The sequence below is a fragment of the Daldinia childiae genome (genome assembly GCF_008694065.1).
Source record: "Daldinia childiae strain JS-1345 chromosome Unknown Scaffold2, whole genome shotgun sequence".
Lineage (NCBI taxonomy): Eukaryota > Fungi > Ascomycota > Sordariomycetes > Xylariales > Hypoxylaceae > Daldinia > Daldinia childiae.
Window position 1 is genome coordinate 3,777,753 of NW_022984643.1, and position 24,318 is coordinate 3,802,070.

The 24,318-nt window shown below is 47.3% G+C and overlaps 6 protein-coding genes across 6 annotated transcripts; 2 read left to right on the plus strand and 4 right to left on the minus strand.

The window, feature by feature from the left end:
- Positions 1 to 203: 203 nt before the first annotated feature.
- On the minus strand, positions 204 to 2,042 carry GL218_01923 (uncharacterized protein; the record flags this gene model as incomplete). The annotated part of the gene is made up of 1 exon (XM_033578409.1): positions 204 to 2,042. The coding sequence occupies one exon, from the start codon at positions 2,040 to 2,042 to the stop codon at positions 204 to 206; it is 1,839 nt and encodes a 612-aa protein (XP_033439088.1).
- A 4,099-nt stretch (positions 2,043 to 6,141) lies between these two features.
- On the minus strand, positions 6,142 to 9,066 carry GL218_01924 (Kinesin-related protein 11; the record flags this gene model as incomplete). The annotated part of the gene is made up of 2 exons (XM_033578410.1): positions 6,142 to 8,264; positions 8,319 to 9,066. 2 exons carry the CDS (start codon positions 9,064 to 9,066, stop codon positions 6,142 to 6,144), a joined length of 2,871 nt encoding a protein of 956 aa, XP_033439089.1.
- A 5,110-nt stretch (positions 9,067 to 14,176) lies between these two features.
- On the minus strand, positions 14,177 to 15,397 carry GL218_01925 (uncharacterized protein; the record flags this gene model as incomplete). The annotated part of the gene is made up of 1 exon (XM_033578411.1): positions 14,177 to 15,397. The coding sequence occupies one exon, from the start codon at positions 15,395 to 15,397 to the stop codon at positions 14,177 to 14,179; it is 1,221 nt and encodes a 406-aa protein (XP_033439090.1).
- An 892-nt stretch (positions 15,398 to 16,289) lies between these two features.
- GL218_01926 (uncharacterized protein) lies at positions 16,290 to 16,736 on the plus strand (the record flags this gene model as incomplete). The annotated part of the gene is made up of 2 exons (XM_033578412.1): positions 16,290 to 16,352; positions 16,404 to 16,736. 2 exons carry the CDS (start codon positions 16,290 to 16,292, stop codon positions 16,734 to 16,736), a joined length of 396 nt encoding a protein of 131 aa, XP_033439091.1.
- A 1,993-nt stretch (positions 16,737 to 18,729) lies between these two features.
- GL218_01927 (Endopolyphosphatase) lies at positions 18,730 to 20,899 on the plus strand (the record flags this gene model as incomplete). Its single annotated transcript, XM_033578413.1, has 2 exons — positions 18,730 to 18,895; positions 18,978 to 20,899. The coding sequence occupies 2 exons, from the start codon at positions 18,730 to 18,732 to the stop codon at positions 20,897 to 20,899; spliced, it is 2,088 nt and encodes a 695-aa protein (XP_033439092.1).
- A 697-nt stretch (positions 20,900 to 21,596) lies between these two features.
- GL218_01928 (Prolyl 3,4-dihydroxylase ofd1) lies at positions 21,597 to 23,734 on the minus strand (the record flags this gene model as incomplete). Its single annotated transcript, XM_033578414.1, has 2 exons — positions 21,597 to 23,575; positions 23,668 to 23,734. The coding sequence occupies 2 exons, from the start codon at positions 23,732 to 23,734 to the stop codon at positions 21,597 to 21,599; spliced, it is 2,046 nt and encodes a 681-aa protein (XP_033439093.1).
- Positions 23,735 to 24,318: the final 584 nt, after the last annotated feature.

Sequence of the window (24,318 nt, forward strand, 5' to 3'; positions counted from 1 at the left end):
TGCTTCACCGAAATATCGGTTATGCTTCCCACCACCCCCCCCCAACAACAACAACAACAACAACAAAGTCACCTATCTTCTACCCCTTTAAACTCCGAATGGCTATGCTAAATGCTGGATATCTTAATTTTATGCCGGCCTTCTGCTCGCGGAGAAGAAAATCAAATGCCTAAAAAAAAAAAAAACGCCGAGCCGAATGTCTTTCATAATGTTAATGCAGCCCACTGATAATCCCCGTCGATGTTGACCCATTTCCCTTCATCTATTGCCTTTTCCCAGCCCATGATCACAGCTAGCAATCGACATCCCATTGCGCTGATAGTGCAAATAACAGCGTCGCTAGCCTGGCCCAAGACAGCTAGGTCCATCGCGTAGGCCCGTCCCATAAGCCCTCTAAGCCGCATGGTCTCCGCCGACGGTTTAGGCGCTATCTGTGATTTGCCTGCCAAATTGGCGTTGTTCACTGTAGTGTGGCCCAGGTTCCAGAACATGCTCGCGAAGAATCCTCCCTCCCAACCGAAAGTCTCGTCCACGAACTTGTGCATCACCGACTTATCTGGGTTAATCTTTTGGATGTGTTGCTTGCTGGCAAGCTTGATTTGCTCTTGTGCCCTCAGAGAGCCTGAGAACTCTTCTGTTTCGTAGACGTCGGGATCGTCCGACGCGATGATAGAAAACGAGTGCTGTTTTGCTATCGGGTCCTCACCTCCAAGGAGAGTACTGGAGTTATGGTACTCTTCAATAAGCTCCTTGGACTTTGACGTATAGAGATTTAGAGGGATGTACGCGCCATTATACTGGTACTCGTACGGATGCAAATCGCCATGTCGAACATGAACACCGATGATCATGCCGTCGTTGTAGCTTCCCTCTTTAACTTTGACCATTGTCCTCAGCTCCTTAACACGACGGTCTACATATGGTTGATCCTCATCATTTAAACGGAATAGAGCCTCGTATCCAACACGAGCAAGGTCGTATATTGGCCGCTCTCGATCGACGTTGCTTCGACGAAGATTTTCGTACTCGGAATTAAAGCTCTTGCCAAAAGTCTCAGACGCGGTGGCCGTTGATACGATCAAGTGTCGCGCGCTGTGGGGACACGGCAGCATCTCGTGGCGCGGCGGCGCGCTGCAGTCAGGCGTCGGTGGCGCCTTGAAGATAGTAGTATAATCGCCATAAGCCCATCGCGAATCATCAATAAAAAAAGCTCGCTTTTCCTTCTGGGCTAGACCATACGCCATCCACAACATCATCAAAGTAGGACCTAGTCCGGCATCGGCCGACTCGAGGATGAATGTCAAAGACGTCTTGCAAGTGCTCCTATCCATTAGTCCGTCCGCCTCGTCTCCTACTAAATGACCATCTTGAGCCTGCGCCGTCACTTTCCATGCCTTCCCCACTCCCGGTAGAAGTCCTCGTTTTTCGGCGTCACCAACATCGACAAAGTAGGGATCCTCGTAGTAGTAATCTACCTGAGCCTCTTGAGAAGGCTTTGTGTGACCGTGTAGCTCTCTGACGTGGGTTGCCACTTCTTGGCATTTGATGCAGATATCCGAATACTCCTTGGTGGTCAAGGGGAAGTTATATGTAGGTGGTATGGATACTGTCCACTTGGATCTGCCCTTCTTGTCCGTAACAGCGATGGGCGTGGGGAACTCAGGCAAGTCATACTGGCCAACCATTTCATACTCTTCATGATTGTCCAAAGCCCATCCAACAACAGGTACTAGTACTTGCTTCTTTACAAGAGCCCTCACAACAAAAGAGACCAGCGCTAAACTAAGGATCCATGCGGCAACCCGAAGAACTCGACTCGGTCTCGGTCCGGTAGCTGATTTCCGTGGTCGGGGTACCAGAGCTGGTAAACCGGGAGAAGGGGGCGGGGAGAACATTAGATGATTAAAGCTAAAGCGCGACGACGTTGCGGATAGTGGTGCCTTTTCATGTTGATAGGATGCGGCCCTACGTAAGTTTAGTCGAGGAGTAGAGACAATCATCTTGGCATGGGTGCTCTGGGATAAGTCCAGAGTCGGCGGCATCGTATAAGGGGGTTAGTGACGTCGGTGAGGACTTCACTACAGGGACAACCTGGGGAGTGGGACGGAAACTCGGGATGTGGCGTCCGGATATTACAGCTCGCGAGCATATAAGGAGTGACGGTGAGCTGAGCTGAGCTGCAGGGCGCTGCAGCGGCGAAAGAAGGCGGGGAATAAGATATGAAAATGAGTGACTGGATGATTTAGAGGCGGTGGATTACCCTTTAGAGCCAGGCATTGGGCATACGGTGAGTGGTCGTTTCTCGTCTACATCTGTATGTAGTGTATCGAGGAATATGTACCAAGTAAGGTTTACCAGCTTAACTACCGAAGATGGTGAACCTCGAGTCGCAAAAGTGAGGGAACTCCGGGTGGTGGCCGAGGCTTGTGCGACGCGGTACTTGTATGTCTAATGTCTTCGACACTCGAGGTGATCGTACCTAGAAAAAGTAGGTGATCGCTCCTACGCCGCGCGCGACGACTCAGTCCAACTATTTCCCCCCTTCTCGGCACTAGATCGTAGCTGGCAAGACAGCCCTCCGCCGCTTAAGATGTGCTGAGAGTGGTATCCCAGGGAATGGGGACAAATGGGGGTTAGAGAGGATCCAATATAATTTGGCCACCAATACTTTTCTTTACTTTCTTTTTCTTTTTCGGGTGGTGAGACGACGATCACAGACCAACGACCCAATAATGTGGAGGGCCACGAGGCTTGGGGATAAGTACAGAGAATGGATACCCAGCAGCCCCCGAAATGTTCCAGTAAGGAGTTGCTATCTGAGAAAGACCAGAATGGTCACAAGACCGAGGACTACCGAAGCCGCGGTGTAAGACGGAGAGAATATTCCGTATATCGAGAGAACTTTCGGCATTACCTACCGAAAAGCCTAGAGAAGAAAGAGAAGACGTGCCGAAGCACATGAATCAAAGAAGACGAGAATACCTAAGTGTAAAATAGAAAAGAAAAAGCTATGACACCATCGCGGTTACGCAGGGTAGCGGGATGATGTCAGACAAGAGAAAAGGAAACGAAGGAGAGACTCAGATCATATGCCTACAAGGCCCATTTCTCTCCTCCGAGGAAGATCGACCTACCGCAATTTTAGGAATTTCCTGATTCTCCATCGGCCCTGTTATGGGTTTGCATTGCAAGGGGGTTGAGCGGAATTCGAGCTGAATTCTGGAATTGCCCAAACGGCTTAATGGGAAAAGGATGATTAACAAACGAACGAGGGTGGATGTGTTTTAATCTGATCCAGCTAATCTGATCCAGCTCCCACGATTTGTTGTTGGACCACGGGAGAGTTAGGCAAACGGTAAAAAAAGCTTATTATTACATGTTAGACAGTGCCTTAGGTACTTTTACCTAGGTTAGGTCTATTCTGGTTAAACAGATCCATTATGGCAACTCGTGGGTTCCCATATACTAACATGTATGTACTAACTATACTACTACTAGGTGCTTAGTAGACGGATTGTCGTTCCTACGAAAAAAAAAAATTTAAGCTTTGCAAGTGCAGCCGAACTTGTACCCTTTAAGTAGTTACTAAAGTAGGTCTAGCACCAGTGTAGCATGAGCAACCAATCGCAACACAGTTAGCCTCGAGCTGCTGCACTTTAAGGAACACCAACGTCAGTCCTTTTTTTCTTTCCTACCCTTTTTTCCCAAATTCCATTCCCACTAAGTAGGATCCCCACAACGGGCGTACCCCAATCCTCGGGTGACACGGTGCCCATCATATTTACGACGTACCAGCGTACCTACCAACCATGCATTAGGTACACCTACCTCATAGGCTATGGAAGACCGCATCGAAATGATTGGACGCAACTTAGCTCGAGAGGGATCGCCATTTGAAACCCCTGAACTTCTGAAACAGCACTAAGGGCTGTTGCGAAAGAGCCCATTTCCTTATTGGTTTTTCCCGACTCGTTTTCTTTTTTGTTGTTGCTCAATGGTGGCTCGTTAAGGGAAGATCGGTCCCTGGAATTAAGTACGTAAGGTTAAGTACCTGTTAGTTTTCCTATCACGAGACTTGACGTACAAACGCTTGCAATCCTGTTTGTCCTTTTTCTTTTTTTTTTTTTTTTTTTTTTTTTTTTTTTTTTTAATAAACCTCGGATGGCCGGAATTCTCGGGTGCCCTACGTATGAACGACTTACCAATTTTGGTATTTTCGTTTGGTCGTTACGACGGAATTCCGGTAAATGGGTTTACATAGGTTTAGGTACTGTCAGACATTTCTGCCGTAATAGTCAATCGGAAGGCATAGATTCATTTGGCAATACTTCACAAGCAACAGGCAGCATGTCCTGTCAGCCGGGCTAAGACTTTTCCCCAGCTTGCTTTTGCTTATTGGCGTCCCCCCCATACATACCTATGTATCTAATGCAGGTGCGGACGCCAGTATATGCGGTATGAAAGAGCTATGAAGATTACCAACGAGATGCTTGGTTGGACCCGACTAAGGCGTTCTGTATTCGCCGAGCGAGTTTTCCCGTTCGTTGCAGGGATGTGGCACAGCAGCTACGAATCCACGATAGTAAGTAAATATCGCTCTCGGTTGTTGCTATTGTGCTTCTCTTTCCTGTGCCGTCGGGCTTTCTGAAGCTACAATATTTCGCTTGAGTAAATCTTACCAATCTACATCTCTAGCATTTTATTTATTTATAACACCCCGTCCTTCCAACGGAGCAAATTGGTCGTATTATTGCTAGATATTTAAACAAATAGACTTCTCCGGAATCAATTTCGTAGCCGGGTAATGAGAGGTAACGGAAGTTAAATAATACTACCGATGACTTCACGAAGTTACGAAGAGGCATGGCCTGTAGTGTTTAAAAATAGCATCACGGATCCTTCACGCATAACCACCGCCTCTTCAATAATATCCTTCCTCTTCCTATAACCAAGCCCGGCTGTTCATAGGTACTATCGTCAACCATCCCCAAACCCGATGCTATGCCGTGAAAACTACCATATTAAAATGCGTTTCAACTTTACTACACGACATGCTAAGCCGATGGGCCACGGCCCAATATCCCAGTGCTCAGCTCACATAATGCCATCACGTACATACATACGTACATACTACCTCACTAACTAACATCGTCCCACACCATCTATGTGAAAGTCGATCGCACCCAGCCGTTTAAGTACGTATGCGTATGCGTATGCGTAGGGATCCGATGTTGGGTACGGTCTGCCACTTAAGCATCTAAGACCGGATCCGGCTTTAAGATGTAAATATAGCACGTAAAACACGCATGGCACTAAGAAAGAGAAATACCAATTCGTTTGTCGTTCTGTCCACGGCGTAATAAAACACCCCCAAAGATACCAAAAAGAGATGAAGACGAAATGATAGGCGAATGCAGCCGCCCGAACTCCGAGCGCTTGGTCGGCGGGAAGGCTAGCCACCTACCTTATTGTTCGCGTTCGTTCTGTATATTGGTACTAGGTATGTATATTGAAAGTAAGATGTGCACCAGATCTATACTAGAATAGTAAATGAGGATTGCCTCTTGTAGGTATATCCTAGGAGCCGGAGATGATAGCATTGCATTATCCAGCCTCCTTTACCAATCCCGTGGAGCTTATGAAGCCTCAAAATCGAGTGTGGTTTCACAGCTTCAATAAATTTTCTGTAATAGGTTCCGAACCAAACAGCCCAAGAAACAAATGCGTCTATGGTAATTAGATCATATTTGCGCCCCCTTTTAATGAGCCTGGGCTTAGAATAGTTTTCAATAATATACAAGACGAAGACGCCCCAAAAGGATGAAAGGTTGTTCTTGACACCTATTCACATTCCCCGTTGACTGCCATTAAGAAAAAAGAAACAATCCTACCATCCTCATTTTAATACATATTGATGATAGCAATAACATAGCCATTGTCCCACGGCTTAGAAACGGCTGAAATGACCCGTCAACCTCCTTTCCTTCGTCAGGACATTCACGTTCCACAGGCTCCAAAGCGTAGCAAACAGATGAATTTGATAGGGTATAAAAACAAACGGTGGAAGCAGAGCCTAACCGGAACGCCACGTTAATTCGCAAATATGATGGATACTGCTTCCTGAATCGCACATGGGGATATCTACGCCTCCAGCACGACTTGCTTTGACTCGTTAAATATCGATGATGGGCTTTGTCGTAGTGGTTCGAGTTCTGTATTGCCCGGCTCGGTTACGGTCTCGCCTTTCCCATCATTAGCCACCTGAACGCTGCCACGGACGCCCCTGACGATGTGGCCCGCCTCGACTCGGTCCTGAATCATCTCATCTAGGATACGGCTCATTTCGTCAACGCTCCTAGTCCGTTTTCGAATCGGCGATTGACCCTTAGAAGATGCGGAGACCGGTGGATCAGGGAGAGCTCCTTGGGGCGGCGGGCTTGCCGCTTGTTCGTACAGCAGAGATGATCTGGTCTCGCTCCTTGAAGTATCGATTCCTTCAGCAGCGTCTCTCGAGCGAGCTGCATTGCGCAGAGCTGACAACATTCGATCTTTGTCTTCAAGCCTCGCCTTTAACTCCGCGATCTCGGCGTCTTTCTCTTTCATTAGAGTGGAAACACTATGGTCTTCTCCAACCATAATGCCCTTGTGCGGCGCCGAGAATCCGCTCGAAGTCCGTGAAGAGCTAGCACGCCGTGCTTGTAAGAGACGTTTCTCGAGAGTAGCGATATATCGGTTTTTATCGGCGAGGTCTGCCTGTAACGCCTGATTTTGGTTCTGCAAAGACGCCGTGCCGTCACCGTATTCGCCCAAACTGTCCTCGTCATCATTTGATCCCTGCTCACCTATGCTAGAGCGTCGCTTCCTGATCGATCTCTGGCCAATGGTGGATACTGAAGAGCCCATGGAGCCGGGTCTTTCTAGAAACGGATGGCTACCGTTAGATGTGGCAATTGATGTCCGCAGAGACGCCTGAGAAAACCTAGTATGCATTCCAAGCGAACTATACGTCCCGCCGGCGTTAACTCCCGTAGACTTCGAGCTGAGAATTAATCGGTTCAAATGGTCGATGCGCTCTTTCAACGCCGTGCGTGCGAGTTGCATTTCTAACATCTGCTCCTCATGTCTTGCTTCCGCTTCTTTTTCTCGAACGCGCTCCTCTTCCTCATCTTTGACCTTGTCTTCATCCTCGACTTTGCTATTACCTGACTTGGCCTGGCTTTCGAGTTGAGTTCTCAGCTCTTGTATCTCCATTCGGTAACGCTCTAGGAGAACCCTTGCTCCTCCCTCTCCACCGGCGCCGAGGGCTTCTTCAGCTCGTTTAGCATGGCTAACAATACTGTTTTTCGCTCTTGAAGCGAACTTGAGCGTATTTAATGTTTCGGTCGCATGACTGTTTGCGGAAGCCGCGCTATTGGCTGCGCCTGTCTGGATCGTGCATAAAATACTGACTAACGAGTTTCCAGAGAGTGCTCCCTGGAGAAGTCTGGTTAACTTGCTATCTCGGTACGGTAGATGCTTCGCATCCTTATCAGCTCCTTTAGCCTCCTTCTGTTCCGAAAGCTTCGATATGACCGTGCCTAGCGTTAGCAAACTTTTGTTGATGTGAGAACCCTCCGCCCGGCGTTCCTTCGTTTCGGCAGCTTTTTCTGAGCCAGCTAGATCGATCAAGCTTAGTGTGGAAACACGAACACCACCCGGAAGTATGCCTGAACGCTTGCTATCTCCACCAGAGCCGCCAGGAATGCGCTCTCTACTCTCAACAACGATCTGGACAACGGCATGACTGCGCGAACTCCTGGCATTGAACTGCGTGCTTGCAGTTCTTCGAGCTTGATCACCACGGGCAATCACTCGTAAGAGTTGAGTCGGGCTCTGGACGATTTCTTCTTTCAAGGGCGTAGCATAAACGCCTCGTTTACTATCTTCCCGTAGCTTAATTTCCTCTTGCGCGGCTGCCCCAGCACCATTGCCAGAAGCCATACTTAGAAGGTCATGGATCCTTTCGTTGTAGATTTCCAGATAGCTGACACGCAATAGGAACTCCCTGGATGGAGTTTCGCGGATATATGAGAAAATGTCCGTTATAGCCAGCGGGATCACGCCAGGTGACGACGCAGTTCCCTGCATGGAGAAGGTCTTGCCGGTACCCGTCATACCATACGCGAATACGGTACCGTGGTATCCTTCCATAACCCGACGAACTAAGCGTTTAGCAAGGTGATCATAGACTCTGCTATTATCATCATGTGTCGTGAAGACATTATCTATCCGCTAGTCAGCTTCATTATCAACATATACTAGGATTATTGCGCACTCACCGTAAAAATAATCGCCTCCTTCGCGGCCGCGATAAGCTATGAGAGACCGGCGGCCATCTACCATCCATTCGCCTTCTGGATTATTATTCCCGTTGCTTCCGGCGTCTGGTCTAACTCTAACGCTAACAAGGACGTTTCCCTTACCCTCCATTCCTTTAGAAGTGTGCTTGTCACCGACTGAAGTCCCCGCTCCATCAGCTAGATCATCGTATGTGGTGGCCGATGTCGAGTATGAATCCTGGGCAGAAGAGCTCCGGCTTTGCGGCGGAGACGAAACGCTGATGAATCCATCCGAGTGCCTCCCACCAGCGCCGCCCAGAAGCGATTTGCCATCTGCGCCACCATTTAATAAACTCGGGGCGCTCGCCAATTTAGATGTTGGCTGCGGAGTGCGCGCCTTTCTCGCAGGTGTGATCGATCCGGACAAGGGACTCGGGGGGTGGGTTGAAGTGCGGCTCGGCGGTTGAGGAAATGAGTTTATACTGACGGTTTTTCTAATGGTCCTTCCAGCACTATTAACCCCGTGAGAGCTCCTTGGAACCGGTAGTGCCGTGGTAGGCGCAGGGGACGGAGGAGGTCCAGAATATGTGTTTGCTGAGGGTGCTCGAAGGCCACTCCTCGGTGAAGCTGGGGTACTAGGAGTTGCTAAGCCGCCGGTGCTCTTTCGTGTCTTTGCGACGGGCAGAACTGGAAGAGTGCTTGATGACGTGCTATTCGAAGCACGCGGTCTGGGTAAAGTGGTCGCCATGATGTCAATGGTATAAAATGTCTACGGCCTGACACAAGACGAGCGGGAGATTCGTTCGACGGCGTTGCTTTTCGTATCAAATGCAGCCCTATAAACTTTAGGGTGCTCACCGAATATCGCTAGCGAATCGGGTCGGAGATTCGAATTGTCGAATTGTCGAATAGAAGATTATAAGATTAGAAGCATCCTTTGCGTCCCATAGCTAAAGTCTTCGCTAACAGACAACTTTTAGAATGAACGTCGCGTCCTCCAATTCGGTCGTCGAAAAACAATCGGATGCGGGCGACAATCGGTCCAACAGGAGGTCGAGCTGGCTATAAGCTGGTTATACCGTCGCGACCAAGCAATGCGCCCTCACAAATTTAGGAGGTCTCGATATGTATGACCAGTAGGATAAGTCACCGACAAATCCCCACGTACATAAACAAGAATCTAAGCCAGCTTCTTTGAAGATGCTAAGCTATTCTAAGTTACTTGTCAATACGTCACAGATTCGAATATCAAAGAAACCTTGTGTGGTGTATACAGATATGCTAATTGATGAACTTACTCTATCCATAAGCTAAGTAGATAGATATGTAAACGTATAGCCAGTATCGCGGTATCGGAACCCGGTCGAGAATAGGTAAGTTGACGTTTTCAGTTTAGGGTATCTTAGAAGTCAAAGGGATAAATTGCCGGAAACCGACGGTGGAAGGATCCAGCAATTCCTGGTTTCACGGGACGGCAACGGATACAAAGGACAAATGAGACTAGATCGGTGGTTGGTACTATTTGTCGCGGCTCGTTGTGTGATCTACTTTTTCTTGATTGAGGTCCTTGTAGATGAGATAGGGCCGAGACAACTTTTTTTCAGAGACACCGCGTAGTCGTTTCTATTTTGGGGAGGGGATAGAGAGAGAGAAAAAGCAAATGAACGTGTGGAGGTATCGCAGAAGTTTAAAAAAAGAGGTAACTATCGAAGGTATCGAAGGTATCGAAAGTATCAAAGGTACAAATTAAGAGGTAAATACGTAAGTACGTAAAATAAAACGAAAGAAGGGCGAATGACGAGCGTCAAGCTTGGGGTAGCTACCTCAAGCAGAACGATGAATGCTCTCGAAAGAGTATTCGCGAAGGTTTAGGAACTTAGGTAGAGTTCGCGAACCTCCAGTGGAGAGGAGGGAAAGTGCTCTCAGTACTCTCAATGCACTCTCAATGCTCCCATCCCGTCCTATGAAAGTTACTAGCCTTGATGTGGTCATGGCTTAACGGTTGGGCTGCTTTGGGTTTGGCGTGGGTTCGGGGGGATGAGAGGATGGTACGTCCAGAAGCTCACCCTAGGGTAGGAAGTACCCTGTAATATTTTAAGTTACACGTCCATACACATACATCACGGTCGAAGCTGCTTAAACTTGTACCTAGACTCGTCACATTTCCGTGCTAGGTACATATGCTAAGTAACCTTAAAAGTCGTTACCTTTTATCGGCAATATCTAATACGACTAGACTAACCTTCAACTTACATCTTCATACTCAATTATGTACGATAAATTCTCTTTGATAAATACAGCACGACTCGAGACGAAAAAAAGGGAGAATAATAGATGTTGGTTAGGTACAACAACACCAAATGACGACCGAAGCAACTAGGGTGTATCTTCATCCTTTCTCTCATTATATAACGAACCCCTGATATGGACTTGACCAATACAGTACCTTACATGCAAATTAGAGCCAAGATTGCTGTAGGGGTTTGCACAATCACGGACCATTCTCCAAGTATGGTCCAGATCCAGGGATTGGATAAGCACGCTTTTCACGACAAGGGGGTCCCCTGTCGCGTGTGATAGAGGCTTCGTTTTTTCGACGAGAAAGTAGCTTCGCGTATTAAGAATACATAGGCTCGACTTCGACGATCCTCTCAATCTCCATCAATAGTTCTGAAGGCTTGCTGGTTTGCGCGACTTTTACACGTTTACGCCCTGTCTCACTCGCTCGTGGCAATTCCAAACAAAAACAGGTCTCTCGGTTGTGGCTGGCGCGAATTGCTTAGCTCTAGAGTTGGAGACTAGAAACAATTAAAGCCACTGGCATTGCTTTTCTTCTCCTTTTTCTGACAGGCGGGACAACATCTGCTCAAATACCACAAGTCTCAGACTTTGCAGTACCTTATTCGAAACCCCTTTATCACTAAGGGCTACGACAGTTGGCAGGGCTGCTGTTTATCGAGAATCATCAATTGAACTTTGCTTCCATGAGAAAGCTGCCAAACCCTTCTGCCGGGCCAACAGGGCTATCTTGGACCCCTGACTACTCCATTCGCCTACGGAATACTTTCCCCTTTTGATAAAGAGGGTGGTGTATTGAAAACATCACGAAAAGTACCTACTCCGAATGTTTACTACAGTAAAATGTAAGTGAGCTTAAGCTTATCTCCTGTTCCCACTCGTCGAAGGTTCTTCTGCATGGTCCGCTATTTTGTGCGTATGTGAGTTGCTTGCATTCATGCTTCGTTGCGGATCAGTCGAGAGTCTTGTATTCGTTGACTACATATCCGCCCAGGTATGGTTTTTGGGCCTACTGCAAGAGCGGGAGTTACAGTTGCAGACGCAATGGAACTTCACCTACGCAGGTACAGCAGCCGATCCTAAAGGGCCGTATTTCTTTCCCGTCGTAGGTGGGCGGCATTGGAGACACTATGTATTGACAGATTACTACAAATCTCAAATGCCGTCTAAGCTCAGGCTGGCTTCGGTACAAATCCTGCTAACCATAACCCTGAATTAACGAAGTGGGGAGATTTCATTTGGGTAACGAAAAGCTTTTAAAGAATCCATCTGTGCCTCCCCCACGATCAACTGTCAATCAGGGCTCAGGGCTCAGGGGTCCTCTGTTTACGCGCATTTACTAGTTTCTCTCATCACAGCTTTGCTATGTGGTACTTATCTCGACGGCTTATTAGTTTAAGATCTACGATTATTCAATATGCGTCGAGACAACCGATTAATCATGGTAATTTCGGAATTTGTCAACCATGCTATCGCTTCTGCAAGATGTTAGGTCTGTGCCCCATGCATCACCCACGCATTGTAAGCACTCTATGCATAGAGTAGGCTAGTAATAATAGTCGAATGGGCTGCACGGACTATAGTACAAGGGAGTCTGTTACCTATGCACTCCATCCCACTTTTGCGTACCATAGTTGCATAGTATGGAGATATGTACGTGATTAAATCCTAACCGTCTGTGCAGCAGCGCAATATTAACCTAGCATAGCACGTTTCCAATCTGTGATATTGGAATTACGCGCTGCTGTCTCCGCCTGTTTGCCCGAGGATTCATTCATCCCGCTCTTATGTACATACAGCTAAAAAGCTAAGCCTTATGCGATTGCGATGCGTGGCTTATTGCGCAAGCACCCGAGAGTCAGGTTTATCGGGAACCATCAGGGAGTTTCGATTCGGGAAATAAATACGCCTTCACTCCTCCAGCTTACATACATACCTACCTACCTACCTACCTAACCTACATAGGTACTACATATACACATACTGGTCCGCGGGCGGGGGGATATAGCTGGTAAGAAGCCTTAGCCCAAGTCTCAGTTACGGAAAATTCCCATCGTCAAAGCGAAACTCCATTTTGATCACAGATGCATTAGGACTACTAGGGGTTCGTTCGTGCGTATTTTCTGCTCGGATATACGTGACGTACCTGTGTATCTATCTAGCTGTCCAGATTGTCCAAGTATGTAAACAGAGATACATTTATTATACCTGAGTAAGCAGCAGCATTAAATAAATAACTATCCTTAAAAAGTCGAAGATTATCCTCTTCTCCAAGATCTTCCATAGCCCATCATCTACATACCTACTCACGCCGTTTCATAAAGATAGGGGTCACCCAAGCTTTGCCATTGGGACGCGGCAATGCTTGCCATTTGCGTCGTGCTACATGCATACATACATACGTGGGAATCATACCACCGTCCTGGAAATACCATCTCGTCGATAGTCGCCTTTTAAGGAAACTTGAAAAGAGACAAAAGGGGACTCCATCTGATTCCACAGAACCTCGGATGATCCCGTTAAAGAGACATTAGGGTAAGTGATTACACCTCCGAGGCTACGGGCTGGACCCCTATATCAGCGACGGGTAAGGTATATATATGAGGCTGCTACTATTAGTGTAGTCGCGTATTACGACGTTTCAACTTCTGGCAGTGCATTAAGGGCTTGCATCTAAATGTGTGTATTCTTTCGAGATCTTGTCCTTGTCCCGATAAGTACAAGGATGGGTATTTCGGAGGGCTTAGCTATGTAGAATTGGGACGGGACCCTGGGGGGGTAACCAAGGCTTGAACGTCTTCTCGGGACTTTTTGACAAGTCTCATAGCCTTGCTAGCTTCCCGAACTCTGACCATGTCGGCTATACCGGTTTGATTTATCGTATTCTACAGGTAAAGATACAGGCAGGGTGTGTTAGGATGTGATAATTCTATATATATATATATGATAGTAGTTCTACGCCACAAACGGGTCCTCCTGACCTGCTCTACCTTTCTCATAGCTAGGTGTGGCCCCTTTAGATCACTGGTGATTCTTGGGAATGATCACGGCCCTGATCTACTGGGGATCTGCGAATCAATGTGATACCGGTCCGTCGTTACGTTTCTGCTTTGCTGTTTCATGTGTGTGCTCTCGGGTTTCTGATCGACGTAAATTATCTTATCGTGATTAACTATACCATGGTATCGGTTCTAATCACTATCATGCCGGCGGTCATTTATGTTGGTCTTCGGCTTCAGCCGTTACTGCTAACAGGGTTTCGGTGAAAGCTCTTCAAAATGGATAGTTATGACTAAAGGCGTCGCGTGCTTCTTTTGTGCTCCTCGACAAGCGCTAGATCAAGCAAACTGACCTGGAAACTAGTTACTAGTTGCCCCAATCGTATGATGTTCGTCTCTCGGCTTGCATCGTAAACCGTATAGCCTAATCCGACGATGCCGTGTCTAGCAGTAGGATTTATACTCTGGACTGTGTTGCACAAACGGGGATGCGTCTAGTACATCCGGGCGATGAGGGGTAATCCTAGGATGCTCTTGTACATCTATCAAATGCGCAAAAACTCATATCGCACGTATCCCGCGACCGACGCTTCGGGTGTCGAAAACTTCAACCAAACCGGATCCAACCGCCTCTTGCAAGACCCAGTCGAAAGAAAGTCCGTAGAACTGCCTCCACTTTCTGGTCTGTCCGGGTAAGATACTCGCGAACTCTCCTCGTGAGCGCTTAGCTGCATAACGTGCTTCTTCTTTGGCGATACCTCCGTCCCACCGATCTCTTAGCACCGTCTCCGGCGCCTCTCGGAATCGCGACTTGCCTAACAACGAGACTAGGTGCTCGAGCGCAGAGGATAGAAGCTTTAGGAATGTGCCGTTTCCAGGCACAGCGAGTCTAAGTTCCGTGCCGGTGGTGTCGAGCCGGGGTGCGCCGAGTGAGCCACCTCCAGTACCGCCGGTCTTGTGAACTACACCCTCACCTCCTACGGCGCCAAGTGAACCGGTTGGTTGTTTCGAAATAATATCGAGTGATGTGAGTGTGATTTTGTCCTCCGGTCGCGAGTATACGTTTGTACTATGGGATGTAGAGCCATAGCGAGTTGCGCCGGTATGGTTAGCTATCAAAAACCCAGCCTTAATAAGCTGATCTACCTCTGACGCACGAAGAGCATTCGGCCCAAGCGCCTGGACTCCTGGGTTCTCTTTTAACAGTCTGGCTAGGCTATCCTTCGTATCCATATCTAGTATCGTAGAATCTTTCACCAGCTGCTCAAAGTCTGCGGCGAGTACTATAGTTTCACCTATATCCCCCCTCCCAGGAACAACTACCTTACGCAGAAATCCAGCCCGCGCGAGTTCGGCAATTTCCCGCTCTGCTGCGCTCGGCGATTCTAGTAGAGCTTGTATATGTGATACGGTTACGACCGGAGGAAGACGCTTCCGATAGTTGAGAACTTCAGCAATTCTAGTAGAGTTCATTCCAGCTGCTTGCTCGGGCATAGAGGAGAACATATGACTACGGATATATAAGATAGCTTGGGGAACGTCGCGCAAGTTCAGATCGGTCGCTAGGGCCTTGACAAGTCCATAGTCATCAAGCTTATCGTTAAAGAGATCGTCCGCATCATCTTCGTCCTCTGCTAACGATTTCCCACGTTTGGGTCCAGGTTTGCGACGAGGCAGAGAAGAAGCCCATGAGGATGGTGAAGACGAAGACGATTTTGCGCCAGACTTTTTGGACGACTTCTTAACCCGGCTGGAGCCTCCTAAGATCGACCTTAAACTCATTTCTAGCAGAAAAAACCATGGGAAAAATCAAGAATCCGCCCTCAGTTCATTTTAGGTTGTCAGAAACAGTCATATCGTCAAGATATAATAATTAAGTGAGCCTAGCCTTGGCTGCCTGGCTTAAAAGAGATACGTAGTAAGTATACAAGTATAGTTGTCTTAACGAATGAAACGCTGATAATATATGGAGTGTTCGGTCTGTGGCGGCATTCTCAGTAAGGGGAAGTTTGATTGGTTGTAACAAAGCCAACCAAAAGGGGTTCACTCTTTAGCCTAACCGAATTCGGCTTTCTATGAATAACGAATTGTGACACTATGAAGCTTCAAAAGTCTGCTCTTTACGAGCCTACTTACTACATTCAATAGGTCTCATTTTTATATTCTTAGATATAATTTGTTTGATCTTTTAAAACAACAACAACAACAACAACAGCAAGGTGTCAGATATCTATATTGTGACTCATTTACATCCAATATAGATATATAATATGCATCGATCCGAAGAGAGCGCCAAGAAAATTCTAGTTTGCTCTTTACTTCATCCCTTTGCCTAAAACATATCTAAGTGCTTTATCCAAGATGGCACCAGTCATCATTTTAATACGCCACGCCGAAGCTCTACACAGTCAGTATTTACCCTATGTGCTTTATTGAGGCAAATTCTAATAGATTATAGATATTGCTGATAAGTCATCTCCAACCACTTGGCTAGAATGTAAGGGGCTAACATAATAGACACACGAATGGGAATTACCTGATCCAGTCCTGACTGAGAAGGGTATAGAACAATGCAAAGCTCTCGCAGCAAAACTTGAATCGAGTTTCAACTTTGCTCCAGATGCATGCCGCATAATAGTGAGCCCTTTAAGAAGGACGTTGCAGACCGTACAATATGGTCTACAGTGGCTTCGAGATCGTGGAGTTCCTACTGAAGTTCGTGCAGAATGGCAGGTATGTATAATATATCACCGAGAAACTGTCCGCTGGAGTACTAACTATTTCGCAGGAAACCACAGACAAGCCCTGTGATATTGGTGATGATCCCGCTACAATCAAAGGTGAATGGCCCGAGTTTGATTTCTCGACCTTAGACCCAGTCTATCCACAGAAGACTGGTATGTATGAAAACTCGGAAGATGCCTTCCAGAAGAGAGCGTCATTTGCCAAACAATGGCTCTTCGAACGTCCCGAGGAGTGCATCGTCGTTGTCACACACTCGGGATTCTTGAAACGAGTCATCAAGGGGCCGAAATATCAAAACGTGGAGTATAGGACATATGAGCTTGTCGAGGATGCGGATGACCTAAAACTTAACGAGATCGACAGATATGTCTTTTGAGTAACTATAGAAGCTGTTGCATTGGTGAGAATTACAGGGCAGGTCGAAGATACCGGTAGCAACTGGTGGTATGGCAAGGGAGAGGATACACATGTGCCCCTCGCTCAGAGGAATGTCTGGTAGCAGTGAACTATAAGAAGGTAGCTAAGGAATGACAATTATTCTCTGTAATTTTCTGCAATAATAGAAGATTTATTACTCAAATTCATATTTGACAATGGTCACAGTACTATTGAGCAGACACAATATAATTCAACTGACTTGCTTGCATATCCGATGAAACGCCGTATTCGATGACACGTGTCGCCCATAAGAGAATCGAATGAAACGCAAGAGATGCAAGAAATACAAGAAATGCAAGAGATTGCAAATTGCAATGTCGCCGAGATTTACCATGGGAATCCGATGTCTAGCGTATATCGAATTCCCTCAAACGAACGGCATATCATATTCTTGCACTGGACTCAGCCTTGAAGACGGTGTAGAATTATCGTCTGTAAGCAATCAAAAAAGATTGATTAAGAATCGGATGTGCTGATGAATGTAAAGATTAAAAAAAGAAAACGAGTGAAAATTTCATCCCGCGCAGAAATTTAGGTGTATCCGGTTACGTGACCCTGCTTCTTACGTAAAAGACCCTAGGCTAATGCTAGGGCGATCAAGACCCTTATGAATTTATGAGGGGTCCATTGGTTAAGACGGGGCGAACTTTGTGCATATCCGATTTGTACGTGTGTGTACGTACATTAGGTACATAAGAGGACGTACCTAGCATTTTATGTAAGGTATGCAATCTATTGATTTATTATTTTACCAAACACACCTTTTTCAGTACTTTACATGACATGACTCCAATCTTTAGGTTACCACCAACTTGAAATTCTCGATACGTATCTTAAATACAACTTCGACAATGGGCAATGAATAAGTCCATTGATATATGACTCCCTTACGGGAATGACGGCACTGCCATCTTACTCTAGTGTGGTGAGCCTGACGTCATCTAGATCGAAGGACGACTAAGAAGGGCGACTAAGAAAATTACCGGATATCTGCGCCGTCGACTTCTAGACACTTAGACACCTAGACAGACACCCTGATGGCTACCTTTTTTGACTTGGCACTTGGTTGCGTGCTGCCAACATGAGAACATGAGAACAATAGAGCGGCAGAACGGCAGAGTGGTCGTTCTCTTTCATCACCGCCGAACCCCTTTGACACCTCCACCTGATGATCCGTGATGGTCTCTGCAGCTCGACCCCAGCGCAAGTGATCCTTAGTAAACTCTGGAATACTAGGCTTTCGAGCAACTAGTGGATGCCATTTAGGCAAGTGCGGAACTGATCATTGTCGTGTGCCCATATAATGGCCATATTGTGGCGCCCCGAATGGGTGTTCCACGATGTCTCAGTTATTCAAGCTCTTCTCTCCACGGTTAACTTCCTACACGTGCGGAATCCGACGTTATGATTCGTCGCCTATTGTCAGCCTTCAGCCTTGGGGATGGGGAACCACCAAACCCTAATAACTAATTTAAGAACCCCATGAGCAGCTTTCTGTTTGTCCTACAGTTCTGGAGAGAAGGACTCTGGAAATTTTACTGAATAATGTGATGGTGTTCGAAAGTCGAAAGCCTTACTTAAGATACTTAAGAGTCAGAACGTAGTATTTAAACTACTTTATTATCGCCCATTTACCCACTTGGCACCGAGTCTTTGGCTAGAGACAATCTTCTGGCATTTGCTGTCGGTTTTATTGGATCCCCTGAACGGCCCAGCTAGCCCTGTTTTGCATCCGCCGACGATCATTTGGTACGCTTCGAGAAACTACGGCGACTAATGACGGAATTCCTAAAATATTAAACACGACAACATTAGATATTCTTTTTCAATTTACCAACCTATAAGCTAATAACCGCCACTTATCTATGCGATATCGTCTTCTCATTCAAATCTTTTTTTCATAGCTCTTAGAGCATCTTAAGCCGTTCAGGATGGTACCAAAGAAAGCAACCTGGCTTTGGGTAATTCCCAGCTTATTGGAGACTTTCGTCATAGGTGCTCCAACTACCGGAGCTCAATACGTGCTGCAGGCAAACCATGACAATAGCCAGTCTACGTCGCAGCGCAAGTTGCACGGCAGATTTCTACATATTACAGGTACACTCTTCTTAAAATGCCTACCACACACCATCTCCAAATCGTCTTTTTTTAAGACACTAACATCTCGTACCTTGCGCAGATCTACACCCAGACGAATACTACAAAGTCCACACATCTACCGAGGAGAATATCGCATGTCACCGAGGCCAAGGCCCGGCTGGCACCTATGGCGCAGAAACTTCTGACTGCGATTCTCCGCTGGCGTTGGTTAACGCGACACTCAATTGGGTTGCCTCCAACCTAAAGGACGAGATTGACTTCGTAGTTTGGACTGGCGACTCAGCTCGCCATGACAGCGATGAGGAAATACCCCGCCATAACAAAGAAATCCTAGCCATGAACCAAAGGATTGCCGACGCATTTGTGACCACATTTTCAGACGATAAGGGGCTAGTAGTTCCAGTCGTCCCAACTTTCGGCAACAATGACATATACCCTCACAATATATTATTACCAGGTCCGAACAAGATTTTGAAGACTTATACCGATGTCTGGCAGAATTTCATTCCAGAAGCGCAGCGACACTCATTTGAGTATGGCGGCTGGTTTTATGTTGAAGTCATCCCGAACAAGCTGGCCGTCTTTAGTCTTAATACCCTATACTTCTTCGATCGTAATGCGGGGGTCGATGATTGTGCACATCCAAGCGAGCCCGGATACAAGCACTTTGAGTGGCTGCGAATTCAATTGCAGTTCATGCGAGAGCGCGGGATGAAAGCTATTCTCATAGGCCATGTTCCTCCTGCTAGGACTTCCGGCAAGCAACTATGGGACGAAACCTGCTGGCAGAAATACACCCTCTGGTTGCAGCAGTATCGCGACGTCGTTACCGGCTCTCTATATGGACACATGAACATAGATCATTTCCTACTTCAAGATACCAAGGATATCGATTTTTCCTTTATCGAAAGCGAGCCCAACAAACGAGCAAGTATTCGCGAGACCATGGAAGATGAGGTTTCGATGGAATCTAGTAAAGATTATCTCATAGAATTGCGTGACGACTGGTCTAAATTGCCAAACCCAGTTCAAGGCCGGGACCTTGAAGAATCTGGGAAGAAAAAGAAGAAGGGCAAGAAAGGCAAGGGCGGGAAGAGCAAGATGGGCGGGCCTTTCGCGGAGCGATACCAACTGACTCTCATAAGCCCCAGCGTTGTCCCGAATTATTTCCCGAGTCTCCGTGTTTTCGAATACAATATAACTGGCCTTGAGGATACTCTAACATGGGTAGACACGTTGCGCACTTCTGGTGCTCAAGCCTTTTCTCCTGGTCCGGAGGAATGGCATGAACTGGAGCTCCGTGACGAACCTAAACTAGAGATCGAGAAGAAGAAAAAGAAAGGCAAGGGGAATGGTGGCAAGAAACCAAACGACCCCAAAGTCCCTATCCCAGACGCACCAGCCAAGGGAACGCCTCCGGGCCCCGCATACTTCCCCCAGCCTTTGACGCTCAAAGGCTTCACCCAATACTACGCAAACCTGACGTATCTCAACAACGACATCGCCGCGGACGACGGCGACGACGAGGTGTCGTCTTGGAGCTGGAACGCGGGCAAGCACTGGAACAAGAAGCCCAAGCACGCCAAGCCGAAGCCAAGGGAGTTTGCCTACGCGGTCGAATATACCACCTTCGACGACAAGATCTACAAGTTGAAGGACTTGACAGTTAGGAGCTTGCTGAAGCTCGCGCATAGGATTGGTCAGACCTCGGGTAATTCTAATGGGCTTGTTGGCGAGGAGTCTGAGCGCGATTATAACGACGATGAATACGAAGTTGATGAAGTGAAGGAAGACGGTGATGAGTCTGATAGAGAAGAAGAGGAGGAGGAGGATGAGGGATCAGATACCGACCTTGAAATCGAGAAGAAAAAGAAGGGCAAGGACAAGAAGAAGCACCGCAAGGGTCACAAGAAGAGAAAGGATACCAAGGTGTGGCTGCACTTCCTTAGACATGCGTTTGTCAGCACGAAAAGCACAGACGAGCTAAAGGATCTTGAATAAATAACCCGGCGAAGGACTGTTTTAATTGTTTTTGAGTCTAGGGTTAGGCATGGTGATTTTTTACAAGTTAGCTTTGGGCGTTTTGGTTGGCATGAACGGCGCTTTTGGGAGAAGGGCATTTGCTAGCTGGCTGCCTGAGTTGGCTTTTATTATGTGGTTTGTGTCTTTGGGAGTGAGCGACGTGGGAGGGGATACGATGATGATGATGACGATGACTACCTAGTATATAGGTATATCGATGCATAGCATGGCATAGCATGGCATGGCATTAGTGCATCTTGGTTGGGCGGGTTCATGGGTCCGGTCAGGTCAGGTCAGGTCAAATACATATTGGAGCGGCCGCCATACGGAAAGGACTCCAACCCAGCCATTTAGAAAGGCAAGCATCGGTTTTGGTTCGGTCATCTGTTATTAGACAGGCGGTATACCGCTTGATCCATAGCATTAGTATAGGCATAGGTATAGGCATCATATCACTTAGAAAGTGTGGAATCTATTTAAGTCCGCCTAGATTTATATTTGCGAACCGAAGAATCATCATCATCAATCATCATTAGTCATTTCTGGTATCTACAAATCCACCTATGTAAATAACACGCTTCCTAAACCTAGCCTCAAGCTGCTATATATGTATGGATAGTCCAAATACCTAGGTAGGTAGTCAGCTATTATCTTAAAGTATCTAAGGCAGAGAAACTTAATCCGAATCGCTATCCTCCGACGAAGAGAAGCCATTCCACTCCTCCTCCGTATCATCCAGCACACCCGTTCCCTCCGCCCTGCTAGCCTCTCCAACCCCCTCTTCTCCCTCTCCCTTTCCCTCATTACCATCGTCGTCATCGTCGTCGTCGTCATTGTCATCCCCCTCCTCCACCTCAAACGAACCGGTAATATCCCATCTGTCACCAGGCGCTTTATGACTAACGTACTTGACGAACTTGAGGGTGCCGCTATCGCGTAAGACTAGGGACATCTTGTTCCAGGCCGCGGCCTGGAAGAACAGAATATTATCATCGTCGCCGCTGGACTTGTACACAGCCGCGTCCTCGTTTGCTGCGTCGTCATCGCCTGCCATATATACCTCATGGCCGCCGACTTCCACTTCTTCCTCTTCCTCCTCGGGCTCCTTTTTACTATTCTTATTCTTCTTCGAGGTCTCAGCTTTAGCCTTGGCTTTGCCCTTCCCCTTGCCGTTGGTTTTAGTATCCTCGGCGCTTTCTTCTTCGGCGGCGGCAGCTTCTTCTTCTTCGTCTTCGTCGCCCCAGCCGCTTGTCGGCGTGATGCCTAAGGATAATTCAAGGCGCGGCTTGCCTTCGTGCCCTGTGGCGAGCGTGTAGTCTTTACCGCGTCTAAAGCGCCTAGCGACGAAGTCGTGGCTCTCAATCACGGAGTCTGTCGCCATCTGTAACCAGCGGCGGAACTGCGGGCTCGGGAGGAATTCCTCTAGGAGTTCTCTTATAGGCGAGTCTTCCTTTTTTGACTTTCCATTCTTTTTGGAGGTGTTGTTGTCTGGTTGAAGGTATAGGTACCGGTGCTTATGGGGTGGCTTTGCTACCCGCCAGGCACCCTTCTCAATCTCCGTAGCGTCCTCTGGTAGAGGTGCGCTATCTTGAGCGGCGACGTAGTCTCGTAGTTTCTTTGCAAACTTCTTCCCAAGGAGGTTAGGTAGAGTGATGCTGGCCTCTTCCTCGAATTGTTCTGAGATTTGCTCAAGGATATCAGGAGTGAGGTAGGTCGGGGCCATATACTTGAGCAAGAACTCTAGGTCGGCCTCGTCGAATTCTTCTTGAGAGCCCGACTGTGGTTGCTCGACCGGAACTGGTTTCTGCTGAGGCATGTCATACTGATCAGGGTTTCCTTGCAGTTGCATCAAACCGCTGTTCTTGGCCTGCTTCTCCTCGGCGCCTTCGACGTATCCGGCCTCTCCGACCTGGGGGATGTGGAACCAGCCACTGATAGCCATACGGACCCTTCCTCCCTCCTTCTGGAGCTTTTCTTTGCTCTCAGCATGGTATACTTCTTCGACATCGTGGAAGCTCTCGCCGGGCTGAACGGCAAAGAAACTCAACTGGTTCCACGCGGGGGGAATAACCTTGCTGATGTCCGGCGCAGGTGTCCTCGCAACTTGACCATCCTTGCCCTTGATCGTTCGCACGGGGAAGAGTCTTAGCGCGCCGCCCCATTCGGCTTTCCAGGGAATGTCGGGATCGGTCAGGTAGAGGATATAGCTGACTTTGCGACTACCAATGACATCGTCGTGGCATAGAAGATAGCATCCCGGGGTATACACGTTAATAGCCATGTCTGTCTTTCTACCACTCAGGGGACCACATCCAGTAATATGCGCGACATAGTCTCGGAATGCCTGAGAGTATACTGCGTCCCTAAGAGCAAGCAAAGAGGGAAGTCTAGCTAGAGCCTCGTCGTCTAAGCCGTCGAGGTTCGCAAGGTCGCCGGATTGGTGGATCTTATAGATATCAGTTTCTTTGGGGGTGAAGGAGACATTATCCTTGATCTCCTCGCGGACGGATCGTAGTAAGGTATCGTCGATCAGCTCGTGGATGACGCTGTGCTTGTAAGGTGTGGATTTGGCATATCCTTGGGTGTATTTATCTAGGACGTCTTTGTCAAAGAGACCTTTTCTGAATCTCTTCTTAGCTTCCTCGTCGCTTAGTGCTATGATAGTAGTTAGTTTTGTTTGTTGCGAATATTTTCAGAATTTCTAGCAAGATCGTACGATAGGTGACCTGCTAAGTTGGGCGACTTACATGTCTTCTTAGACTTCTTTTTAGCAGGCTTATGGCCTACAACTTGCGATTGGGCTTTGCGCTTCATTATGGATTGCTAATTGAATTTATACTAATTAAATATAATCAATTAGGAGTTTGGGGAATGTGTGAAGAAGCTCAGGGAAGCTTAGGGAAGCTTAGGGAAGCTATTTTGAACATGAACAAAATGAATAAAAACTCACGATTTCTTCCTAATCGACTGATTATCATTCTCTCACACTTTTCAATGGGGAAAAAGTAACGGCAGAAAAAAAGAAACTAGAGCAAACGATGACCCGCTCCATCTAAGTTTCATCTATCGAAGTTAGCGCGATCTTCACCGCCCGACCCACCATTGAAAGAGCTTAAGGTTGTTTAAGGTTTGCTTATCGACTGACAAGTTGATCTTGATCCACTCATGTCACTTATACTGGCTTACACTATCCAATGCCCCTCCATCTTCCCTCTTATTTCCTTCCCTCCCCTATTTTTTTTTTACCGCTATGGCTGCTGCACTACTTCAATATTTCTCTCCATTTTACTCCAATGGTTCAAATAAACCCAAGTAAAAATAACTGATCTGGCTGCATGATTGTAAACAGATGCAACCAAGTCATATATATATATATATAGATCATGCACCATGCGTAC